This window comes from Cupressus sempervirens, chromosome 3, assembly GCF_028749045.1.
Source record: "Cupressus sempervirens isolate cs-2001-9-10 chromosome 3, ASM2874904v1, whole genome shotgun sequence".
NCBI lineage: Eukaryota > Viridiplantae > Streptophyta > Pinopsida > Cupressales > Cupressaceae > Cupressus > Cupressus sempervirens.
The window spans coordinates 147,278,040-147,290,152 of record NC_143120.1 but is presented as its reverse complement, the minus strand read 5'-3'; the positions used below and the strand labels follow the sequence as shown (position 1 = coordinate 147,290,152).

At 35.8% G+C, this 12,113-nt stretch overlaps 1 protein-coding gene across 3 annotated transcripts; it reads left to right on the top strand.

Annotated features, from left to right (window-relative positions):
* Positions 1-726: 726 nt before the first annotated feature.
* Positions 727-2,324, top strand: LOC149565183 (protein LURP-one-related 12-like). Of its 3 annotated transcripts, XR_016361484.1 has the most exons (4): positions 782-1,074; positions 1,158-1,397; positions 1,565-1,682; positions 1,889-2,216. XR_016361484.1 is itself a non-coding variant. In XM_089817046.1 (3 exons), the coding sequence occupies exons 1-3, from the start codon at positions 835-837 to the stop codon at positions 2,135-2,137; spliced, it is 729 nt and encodes a 242-aa protein (XP_089673172.1). In that variant the 5' UTR covers positions 727-834; the 3' UTR covers positions 2,138-2,324. The 3 variants fall into 3 exon arrangements, 2 of the variants coding, with proteins under 2 accessions (XP_089673172.1, XP_089673173.1); XM_089817046.1 differs by lacking the exon at positions 1,565-1,682 and having other exon boundaries at positions 727-1,074; positions 1,889-2,324; XM_089817047.1 differs by lacking the exon at positions 1,889-2,216 and having other exon boundaries at positions 1,565-1,684.
* The last annotated feature ends 9,789 nt before the right edge of the window (positions 2,325-12,113 follow it).

Here is a 12,113-nt window from a genome sequence, read left to right as displayed (position 1 = left end):
TTCCACTTTTTTTAATTTTAGAAAACATAAATTTTGAGATCCGTGAATTCCCATCAAATATTGGCTGAACCAAATAGAGAATAGGAATACATAGCCCCATTTTCTATTCCTAAAATACGTATTCCTATTCCGCTCGCCAAACAGACCCTAAGAAAATGGCCTCAAAATTAGCAAATACATATGATATAGATGAATAACAATGGTCTATTACCATACACAAATGTTAGGCATAAAAAATCTTCTACGTTGTGCAAAACGTAAATTCATATTCTATTTCCTTCAAAACACACGGACTTTAGCTCCTTTGGAGCTCGTCTCTTAAGTAGTTTATTAGATAGCAAGATCATCACATGCCAATTTCTGTACTGTAAGCTTCATCTTTTAAAAAACTATGCTGGTTTCTGAAAAAAAATATTCCCATAAAGAAAGCCCTTGAAAAGGAAGCAACACAAATGTTAAACCGCGCAGACATAATTGACCAGACAGACATGTGCTACCAACCTCAGAGAGCTAAAAAGACAAATAAATACCCGAGTCCTAAATTGAAAATTACATTTCGCTGAAATTATAGACAAGTCCAAGTTCCCTCACATTCCAACGGAGAGATTATCGCCACGAGTGGGAGATATTTATGGTTTCCCGTCTTTCATGCTGGCATTTCTACGTGGGCCTCACCCCTCTCCTCCTCCCGCGTTGAAAGAGCGTCCCAGGTGTGGAAACAAAGTGTCCACAACATTCATCCAACCCATTAATTCAGCATATGCTTGTATGCTTTAAAAAGCTAAGTTTATCATGTACCCCATTGTGTTCAATTGATTGCACAGGGGGGGAAAAATGGCTCAGATTCATCCTCATCATTCCCCTAATGCTACTCAACAACACCATTCTTGTAATGCATGCCCACAAGTATTAACAGTTTGGAAAAATGCCCTATTTTTTAGTGGCACTGGTTTCATGATATATGATTCGTCAGGAAACCTTCTTTTTAGAGTTGGGAATTGGACTCCCAATGTCACAAGACAGCTCATTTTAATGGACTCCACTGGAAATCCTCTTATACTACTACGGAGGAAGGTATATTGTTGTATTATGCTTAGAATATTGTTTTCTTTGTTTTATGCCTTGTGTGAATTCTTAATGTGTTGCTTGATGAGCAGGCTGTCAGTCTTCACCAGAAATGGGAAGGTTTCATATGCAATGAAGGTGAGAGACCCACAAGAAGAAGGGTGTTCAGCATTAAATGTTCATCTATTATATCTGCAACCACATCTATAGATATATTTGTGGGCTCCTCTTTCAAGGAGTATATGAGGAGGCACGCTGATTATCACATTGAGGGATCCTTCAGAGACAGGGCATGTGCAATTTACACTAGGAGCCGCAGTCTGGTTGCTCAGGTATGTGGGGTTTTGATGAAGAGAAAAAATTACAATCTATTTTTTAATAAAATATAACTAGTATAGATATCTTAAATAAATTTATCTATAGAAATTTTGAACGTAAATGGTCATTAGATTTAAGCTAACTCATACCATCACACTCCACATTCTTTCTGTCATTGTAGATCATACACTAGATCATTACTCATCATGTTGATCATCACAAGGCACTTTTAAATGGGACACACTAAAGCCAAAACAAAGTCTTTTTTTTTTTTTTTTGGTGCCAGATTTACGAAAAAGGTAGTGATTTTTTTCCAACTTATTTGTTGTTTTTGACTACTACCTATGCAGATCATGAAGAACAAATGCTGAAATTTTCAGAAAAATTCATAATGTTATCAATTTTTTGAAAATTAGTCAACTGTACCGTTTGTAGAAAGGGTAGCCGCATCCCTTTTAAATTTGTTTACAAAGAAAATTCTTACGACAGGAGTTGTTCTGTGCAGGTGAAGAAAAAAGGTGAAAATTGCGGCATGATGGTGGACAAGGGCGTGTTTAGCTTGGTGGTCTATCCTGGTTTTGACCAGGCTTTGATTACAAGCTGGATTGTAATTTTAAGTCATATTAACCGAGAGTATCTTTCTAATTTTCTACTTTCTTCACTTAATTCTACACTCAGATCATATAGATTTCTTGGGAAACTAGATATGGGTAGGAAAGGTGAGGGTTCTAATGTAAACGAAAGCTCTTGCTGAAGGGAAAGTTCATCTTTTGGGTGCACTAAAATTGTAAATTTCTGCACAACTCACGGCAGTATTATAAATTTGTGTTTTTAAAAAAATTTGATTCTATTTAGGTATTGTATAATGTTTTTTCTAGGTTCAGATTTTATAATTGCTTATCTAAATTAACACTAACAAAGGATTTTATTTTCTTTTCTTATACTGAGAATCGATTAGCATGATAAATGGTGACATTCAACTTCGACCTTGCTTCTCTATTACTATAATGTTATCAAAGTCAATTACATATTACTATCTTTGACCAGTCACTAAATAATTGTGTAAGATATTATTATTATTTTAAATCTATAATGTATGTCCTAGTTTACTTAATTAAACTATTATATTTAACACAAATACAAGCTACTATGTGACACTTTGTTATTATCAAGTGTCATCTTTTCAATTTGTAAATTTTATCTCAGTGAATTATTGGTAGCTTTTACAAAAGCCAAAAAAATTAAAAAAATCCCAAAAATAATGACCATAATCTTGTGAATGCTTATATTCTACAGATTATCATGGTATTGCTGACAAACGCGAGCCGTGGGATCTGTCCATTATTTTAAAGATTTTCTTAGTTTTAAAGTTTAGACTTTCAGAATTTCCTTGGAAATTTAATCTCGAGACTTTTGCATATAAGTCATATAAGTGAGATTGCATATAGACATGTTTACGTCAGATGTACTTGGGTAAAGGAGATTGAAAAACATGATAATACAAAATATCGGTTTATATGTGTCATCACACAAAATTCTAGAAGTGTGCTTTTCCTCTTGGCAATTACAGTTGGATTTAGACTTTCTAGTAATGTTTTTGTTGGTAAACAGATTTTTCACAGTTGAAATCGCCCAACAGAGTGTATGTGGCAAACCGTTCACAACAGTTGGATATGCCCTTGTTATCTGGCCTTCCTCTACGTTTAGAGGGGCAGCTCCCTCGTAAGATGAAATTTTGGATTTTTCAATAAAGATGAAGGACTTAGAGAATAGGAAGGAAAACCATTGATAGCGAATGCACCACACACCTTCAACGTTTTCATAAAAATGATGTAAACTATTAATGAGAGCTATCAAGAACTACGCTTGAGAACTTTCACCAACACAATGCTAGTTCAACCATCCACAAATACTCACATCATACCATGAAAGTAATCATAGATGAATCAACACTTTAACAATCCAGATTCCTTGGAGAGAGAACGCTAAATGTACTTCCTTTTATTTCTTGCACCAAGAAAGAAAGAAATAACTGATTACACAAAAACAACCATTGTACACACTTTCCAAAAATTGTTTTATGATCAGTGCATAAGTGTTCCCCTATATCCAAGTCCAAAATGTCCCTTATTACATTGAATTTTAGGAATTTATAGCCAATCTAAAATAACCAACTTTTCGAGTTTGTAACTACCCAAAAAGTTAGAGTTTGGACTACTTGAAGATGGTTCGTAACCAACTCTAACCTTTGAAGCTTAACTATAGTTAGAAAAATCAAAACTAGAGTTAATTCTAAAGTTGATCTTTTTACAAAGTACATTAATAAAATTCTAAGACAACTTTAGACATAAATACTTCTAACTTTTAATTCCCTAAACTTGTTCCTTGATCTGTAAGTGCTGCCAGCAACTGAGTCAAATTTGCCTTGTATGTTCTGAATGATTTGATGACTTGAGCCAAAGTTTTGTTCTTAATGATGATTAAACTTTGCATCTTTAGCTTACATAGCTCATGTCTCTTTCTAATTTTATCCAATTTTGTGATACAACTTGGCAAGTTTTGAGTACAGGAGTTCAATGCTACTGAGAGGCTACTCAATCTCGTCATAACACTAGCATCTGAACTTTTCTTACTACCGAGTTCGGTGTTGATTTTTGTCTCTATGCATTCCAAAATGGAAGATATGTCTAGATTTTGAGTGTGTTCACTAATAGGAATACCTTCTACGATCATCGGTATATCCCCCAAGGCCTTCTTTTTCAGTAACTTGCATGAGTTTAAGAATTGTTCACCTTCACTCAATTGTTCATTCATACTATCATTCTTCCATCGAATGTTTTCCAGCCATACATCAATTTTATTTTCTTCTCCAGTGCTGATTAACTTTAGTGACTCGAATATATTGCTGTCCATGCCTTTAATCTCTACTAAATTGGCATCAATTTTTCTCCAGAATGTTTGTTGTTCCTTGAGAGTTTTCACTTCTTTTTGAATGCTTTGTTGTATATGATCCACTTTGGTAAATGTACCCTGAACATCTTGAAATAAGCCTAATGCCTATTCTTTCATGCTTTGAACCCACGCTTTCACCATCTTACCATAAGTTTGGCATTCTCCTATGTTTTGAATGATTTCTTCATCAAACATCTTCGGATCTTCTGTACATTCTATGGATGAACTAGGATTTGGAAACGAGTCACCAACCATCAATTTGATGCATGAGGAAAGAGCTCGGACTTGACACTTGAGTTGATTCTTAACTTGCTTATCTCTCGTTGATTGTTCTATTAGGATAGCAGCTAACACTTGAAAATTGTGTTCTTTCCCTTCACAGGGAGTTTGGCCTAGATCTACTTTAGTGATGCTAAAATCAGATTCATTTGCCTTGTTTATGTCCTCTATGACTGGTTGTGCAATTTCAACAGATAAATTACCTGAAGTAGGGTTCACTCCTAGTCTGGAATCCATTTTAGTCTTCTTTATCTTTGTACTTCTGTGCATTAAGTCAACTACAACATCTAGATTGGGCACTTCCAATTTAATCATCCTTTTCTTCTTTCTCTCTAAACTTTGTTGTAACCAAGATGTTGAAATACTAGCAGATGGGTTGATTACTGAAGGAACCTATAAGACTATAGATGATAAGTTCAAGTTATATACATTTTCTACAACTGGCTCATCTTGGATTGCTTATATGCTTTCAGGAGACAATGAGTGTGCAGGAGATGCTATGGATTGAATCATCTCATCTACAAATGATGGTAAAGTATTCATCTCAGGAGCTTCGTCAATCATTTGTTGGATTGGCTTTAAGGTCTTCTCCTTGGGTTTTGATCTCTTCTTCCCAGTGACCACATTGAGTTCACATGCTGAAACTAGATCAACTCATTTATCTAGATCTTCACCATCATCTCCCCCTTGTGTGCTATGTAAAGAGCTCGAGGATGTAGGAATAGAAGACGAAATGGCCGAAACTAATGTTCCTTCTTGAGAAACATTATTATTATTATTTACACTACTTCTTCCTGATGACTTAGTAGCAGTGGCTTCTTTGACTTTATTCTTTAACCAAGTCTCAGTTCATTGAATCACAAAGAAAGTCCTTTCCTTGGGGTCTTTTAGTTCTAGCAGTGACCAATTAATATATGGCAATTCCAGTAATTGTATCCACTCAAAGAAGTAAGGATCAATCAAGTCTGACCCATCCTCTGTTATGCCTATCATATCTCATCCCATTTTGTAATCAATAATTTGTTGTATTGTAAATCTCATCCAGTCCCTTTTTCCAACTTCGAAATCATTCTCACAATTCGCCCAATAATCTTCCATTGTAGGGAAATGAAGATAGTCAAGTCCAAGTGCCAAGTTATTTTTAATATACTCGCTCCCATCAAATGGAAAGCGACTCTAGAAAGAGTGTAGAGTTATGTTCACCATGGATCTCTCAATATTTTGAGCATCTAAAGAAGATAAACAACTATAATGTCCAATGCCTATTCCTAAAGGGATTGATCTTTTGTTCTTGCACTTTTTGTTTACTTGACCAATTTGCTTGCAGACTTCTAAAAGTACTAACCTGTCATCTACGAAGCAAGGCAACATGAGAGCACAATCTTGAAAACCTCCGATGTGAATGTAAGTGAATCAAGGGTATTGTATGAAGAAGCTACCATAAGTACTAATGAGACTGGCTACTTCAGGAGAAATTTGAAGTCCTATATCTCCTTGTAGCTCCCTAGCAGTGAGCATAGAAAAAGCATCATTCACCCTGCGAAAGTGTGCATTACTCTGTTTCAAATGCAACTGGGGGTAATAGTTATAAATTTGAGTGGTTAAGCTATACTCCCCATAAGGATTTAGATCGGGCCATGACTTCATACTTGCAATTGCGTATATTAGATACGAGGACATGTAAAACCCTTGATTTGCATTAAATCTTGTTAGTTGGTGATGGAGGGCATCGCTAATCATTTCTCCCCAATCTATAAATTGTTTTCCAGTGGTGATGGTATTAATATACAAAAGCATCCAATCTTGAAAATCTTCAACCGTTTGATTTCCCACCACTCTATTGAGAAGAACTATCATATCAAAAATGTTTTCATTAAAGATATTCCTACATAACATCCTTGGCAACTGTGATTGTCCTTGCCTGGGTTGATTGAGCAAACTTTTAGCAATAACATTGAGACATGTTTTCTTATTCTAATGGAAATAACCCTAGGCACCTTCTTTAGAAATTTCTATGAACTCCTCTCTTACTGGCAATTTGAACATGATGGATATAGATATTGGGTCCAACCTTGCCACGACATTACCTCCTGCAGTCTTGATGTCCCTCAAATTCTGATCATATGCCTTGATACATTCTAAAACCAATTCCACACATTGAACTGCGAGTGGATGTCCTCCTACATGGGCTAGACCACTTTCCAGCATTCGACGTGCCAGGGTTGATTTATCTTCTTTGCTCATCATCTTCCAAAAGCCTACAATTTCTAAATGCCCCATCTTTTTGTGTCAGATATTTCGGGGAGCGTTCTTTTTAGTATCACAGGAGGCTCCTTACCCTAAAAATTATACCTCATATTATCACCTATCAAGGGCTATTCTGGTGATAATGTGGAGTCAATGGTCACTTTGCTTTGTATTAAACTTGGTGTTGTATTTTCTTCAAATAATGATAAAACTTCATGAAAATCTTTACTTCACTTTGAAGAATCCAACTCTCATGTGCCACATAAGCATTTCATCGAACAATTCTCCTAAAATATTTATAGTTTCGCTCCCATTTGGTCACAGACCACTTTGCATCAGATTACAGTGATGAGAATGGTGATCGGTAACAACAGCTTTGACAAATTTGAAAATTCCACACCTGCTACCTAATTTTCTCATTACATTCATCGACTTGCCTAAGAAGAACATACCTCTTTATGAGCTTTCTTTGTGACTGCTCTATGTATTCTTGTGCGGCAGTTTAGAAGTGCTTTTGTTAGTATTCGAGGTTGCTCATTTTGTCAAACAGATAGTAGGCACCTTTAAAAAAATATGCGCTTCTTCCTAATGGTGGGATTGCCTCATTTATGTCTTCAAATTATCTTCAAATGTCCCACTCACATGCTTGTCTATCCTTTTATACTATCCATGCATATCTGCCCATATGTCTTCTCATAAGTTGCACTCATTCTAATCAATTGATGATATTGGGTTTGACCATATGAGCACATTGGTCTTGAATGTATTCGCTCCATCATTTTGCCAACTCTTTGAACCAATTAGTGACATTGAATTCTTTCTATGGATACTATGGGGGGGAAAAGCTAGAGGTTACTTGAGTGTTGGAGATTGAAGAATTTTGTCAAATAGTTCAGACATATTCTAAATGTGCATTCCATCAAACAAGTCAAACCCATTGCCTTTCTTGTTGTTTTAACCTCAATGTCTATGCTCTTTTTAAATGTCTTGGATTAGAAATGAATGTATCCTCCATCTTCTATTTGCTATGGCTATATTCCCATGCCACAGTCCACCACATTTTGCTATTAACAATAATTGGCTCCCCCTTTTCTTTTCTTTCAAGTAACTCACATAGCTTCCATTAGTTATCACAGGTGAAGAAATGTCAATTAATTCACATGCATTATTACTATTGCTACCATAATTATCACTATGAAATCGTAAACATTTCAAAGATTAATCTCCCCATCCGTGATCATTCCCATGAAGTTGTCGGAAGTGGTATCAAGACAAACATTTTTTGTACTATCCTTTATCTGTGACTATGACTTCACTCAAATCTCATCTTACTTTGGCATCGAACATTGTTTTCTTTGTGGACTCTAGCAGCATGAAGTTAGAGAATTTCAGAGTTAAAGTGAAGCTAATCATATGACCTGAGGACCAATAAATTGATTCCTTCATATGAGACGTGGGTGATTGACCTTAAAACATTCAGAGAGTATTAATTTAGGCATTTAATCAAACAGTTTGATACTTCTCTCCATCACTTATGCGCACGTTTCTTTGTTCTGTTAGGAGGTAGATAAGTAGTGCATAGATTTTCAAGTGACTAGGGAACCATTGACAATAGGCTAAAGACTAGAACACTTAGTCAAATTGATTTCATGCGGCTTGTCTAGCTATGGGTGGCTAGACATCCGCAACATTTCTTACTATTTCAAATCTCATCCTTCACACTTTGTTTTGCATCTATTCCTCAACCAATACTTTCTATAACCACTAAATACTCTTGCATATAGAAATGTCTTTGTCTTTGCCTTCAGTTCTTGTTTAGATTTTTGGTATAGGTTAAGATTAGGGAAAAAAGTTAGAGTACGGGGAGAGAGAGTATGGCTAGTACATGGAGAGAGAAAAATTGAGTGTGAAAACTCAAACCCTGACTCAAACCATGTACTTCTCTCTAAAAGGTTCTAGTACATGGAGAGAGAAAAGTATGTGGAGAGAGAAAAGTTGGAAGAGAGAGAGAGTGAAAACCCAAACTAAAACCTTAACTCGTACTTCTCTCTAAAGGTTTTAGTATGTGGAGAGAGAAAAGTATGGGGAGAGAGAAAGTTTGATTTTTCAATAGGACTAATCTCTCTCTTACTAAATAATTAATATAATTAAACCATCTGTAAAATGTTTGGGTAACAGTTGGCTCTATCTGGGGACAAGGACTATACAGGACACTAAATGAACACAAAGTTAAGAAATGATAGTGCTTTATCACAAGGGCTATAGAGTCACACCAAAGGAGATAAATCCAGGAAAAAGGGACTAAGCACAACAAAAATAGGAACACAACTGAACTGAAAAGAAAAGAGGGCACAACAAAAACTCCTAGCTAAGATATGTACAAGGTGGCAGACTGGACACCTTATTGATGATAATGTTTCAAATGTTGCCCATTGTAAGGCAAGGGCAATTGAGTACCACTTAAGTATGACAAAATAAAAGAGTTCTTTCTGCATACCTCTTTAATCTGGAAAGGGCCTCTCCATAAGGAGTCAAATTTTCCATGTAAGCCCTTTGGTTCTCGATGTTTATCCCAAAGCAAGACAAGATCACCTTCTTGAAACACCCTCTTCTTAGCTTTCTTATCAAATAACTTCTTAACACGGGCTTGATGTTCTTGAATTCTATTCACAACTAGATCCCTCTCTTCTTCCAACTTGGTCAAATATAATATTCATTTTTCAAGATCATCTTTGAATTCATGATTCTCAATAGCATCTTGTAACTTCAAGGCAGATAATTCTAGAGGAAGAGGAAGAGTTGGTTCAATTCCATATAGTATCTCAAAGGCAGAAAATCTTGTTGCTCTCTTCTTAGTGGTTCAATCTACCCAAAGTGCATCATACAGATGTTTATGCCAAGATCTCTGATTGACATCTATCAATTTTCGCACAATGGTCATAATATTTTTATTACTCTATTCTGCCTGACCATTCCCTTGGGCAAAATAATCTGAGGAGTGAGAGAGAATGATTCCATATTGATAGCAAAAAGAGGAGATCTCTTGGGAGGAGAAGTTGGTAGCATTGTCAGTAACGATTTTGTTAGGAACTCCAAACCTAACCAAAATATTTTTCCTAATAAAACTACACACCACTTTTGAAGTTATTTGTTTGACTGGGATAGCTTCGACCCACTTTGTAAAATAGTCAGTTTCCATCAAAATGTGAGTGTTTCTGGCAGTGGAAGAAGGATGGATAGGACCAATGAAATCTAAACCCCACTATTGAAAGGGTTCTTCAATCACTACCGGCTTTAATGGCAATGCTACTAATTGAACTCTTCCTTTGAAATACTGACAAGAATCACACTTCTTAACCCATTCTTCTGCATCCTTGAACATCTCAGGCCAGTAAAAACAATTCCTTAAAATTTTGTAAGCCGTTACTGATGTTGAGTAATGACCTCCACACGCTTCATTATGAAACAATTGAAGCAATTCTTTCTTTTTCTCAGAATCTACACACCTCAGAAAGGTACCATCTATCCCTTTTTTGTATAAAGCGTCACCCTAGAGAACATACTTTGCAGATTTCAATTTCAAGGTCCTCTTCTCTTTAGGTGATAAATGAGCAGGAGATTCTCCATATGTCAAAAAATAGGCAATATTTGAAAACCAGTCATCAACATTGCTAATGAATAAAACTAAAGGCATTTCTTCCTCTGTTTCTTCTTCACCTTTAGAAGATCCTTCTGCAATTGCCTTACACAAACCTTTTCCTCTGACAAGCTTTGTAGGTTTGATATCGAGATCATATTCTTGTACTTTAGCTATCCAGGAGGCCCTTTTGTTCACACCAATTTCCTGTTGTGTCAGAATAGTCTTCACTGCTGAATCAGGAACAAATACCTTGGAGTGAGAGTTTAGGATGTAAAACTTGAATTATTTCATTGCTTTGACTAGAGCACAAGCATTCTTCTCGATCAAAGAGTATTTCAATTCATGTTTCTTAAGAGGGATACTCATAAATGCTATTGGGGCCTCGGTATTGTCTTTGTCAAATTGGGTAAGTATAGCAGATAAAATGTTCTCAGATGCATAACAATACAAATTAAAATCCTTAGAAAAATCTGGATAAGAAAGGGTAGGGGCATGGGCAATCTCAGTCTTGATTTGTTCAAAAGAAGCCTTACCTTCTTTTGTCCACTTAAAACTAGTATTCCCTTTCATCATATCCACAATTGACTTTGTAATCTCAGAGAAATCTGGTATGAACCTCCTTATGAAGTTAATTTTCCCAAAGAAAGACCTAACTCCTGGTTTACTCATGGGAAGTGACAATTGTTGGATAGCTGTCACTCATTCAGGATCTATTCGAATACCCTCTTTAGAGACAATATGCCCTAGTAGTTTACCTTTTGCCACCCCAAATATAGACTTCTTAGGATTGAGTGAGATGCCATGAGTTCAACATCGATGCAAGATAGCTTCGAGATGATGCACATGATCTCTTCTCTGTTTTGAAAATATTGTAAGATCATCAAGATACATCCCAATAATTTTATTCTTGAGATCTATAAATGAATGATCCATTTCCTATTGAAAGGTTGCCCCAACATTTATCAAACCAAAAGGCATATGATTGTAGGAAAACGTACCCCATGGAGTGATAAAAGCTATTTTATGTTGATCTTCTGGTGCGACATTGATCTAGTTATAACCGGAGAAGCCATCTAGCATTGACATGAGTTCTGAGATGGATACCAATTGCAGAATATGATCCATAATAAGGAGCCCATAATTATCTTTAAGTGACGCCTCATTCAAATCGCAAAAGTCTACACATATTCTTATCTCACCATTCTTCTTTCTGATACGAAAAATATTGGCTACCCATGTTGAATGGTGAATGGGATGAATAATCTTTGCTTTAAGCATCTTATCAAATTCATTGAAAATAGTGTCAGCTACCTTAGGATTGAATTGCCTTTTCTTTTTTCGAAAGGGAGTTGAACCAAGTTTCAAAGGAATCTGATGTTTAAATTTCTCGTTCATGAATTCCTTTAGATCTTCATAACCCCAAGCAAAAACGTCTTGGTAGGCTCTCAATAATTTCATGAATGCTTCTTTCTCTTCCAACGTCAAACTATTCCCTATTAGGATCATCTTTGGATTTTCCTTAGAACCAATATTTACTTTCTCATAACTCGAACAATTAGAAGGTTTAGTGTCCTCAAATTTTTCTTTCCTTTTATCTTCTTTATCAAAAAGA

Bases quoted from the DNA above. Each gene is read 5' to 3' on its own strand.
- LOC149565183 (XM_089817046.1), top strand. From the start codon at position 835: ATGGCTCAGATTCATCCTCATCATTCCCCTAATGCTACTCAACAACAC. The intron at 1,075-1,157 runs GTATATTGTTGT...CTTGATGAGCAG, and splicing joins TTATACTACTACGGAGGAAG to GCTGTCAGTCTTCACCAGAA. The intron at 1,398-1,888 runs GTATGTGGGGTT...TGTTCTGTGCAG, and splicing joins GCCGCAGTCTGGTTGCTCAG to GTGAAGAAAAAAGGTGAAAA.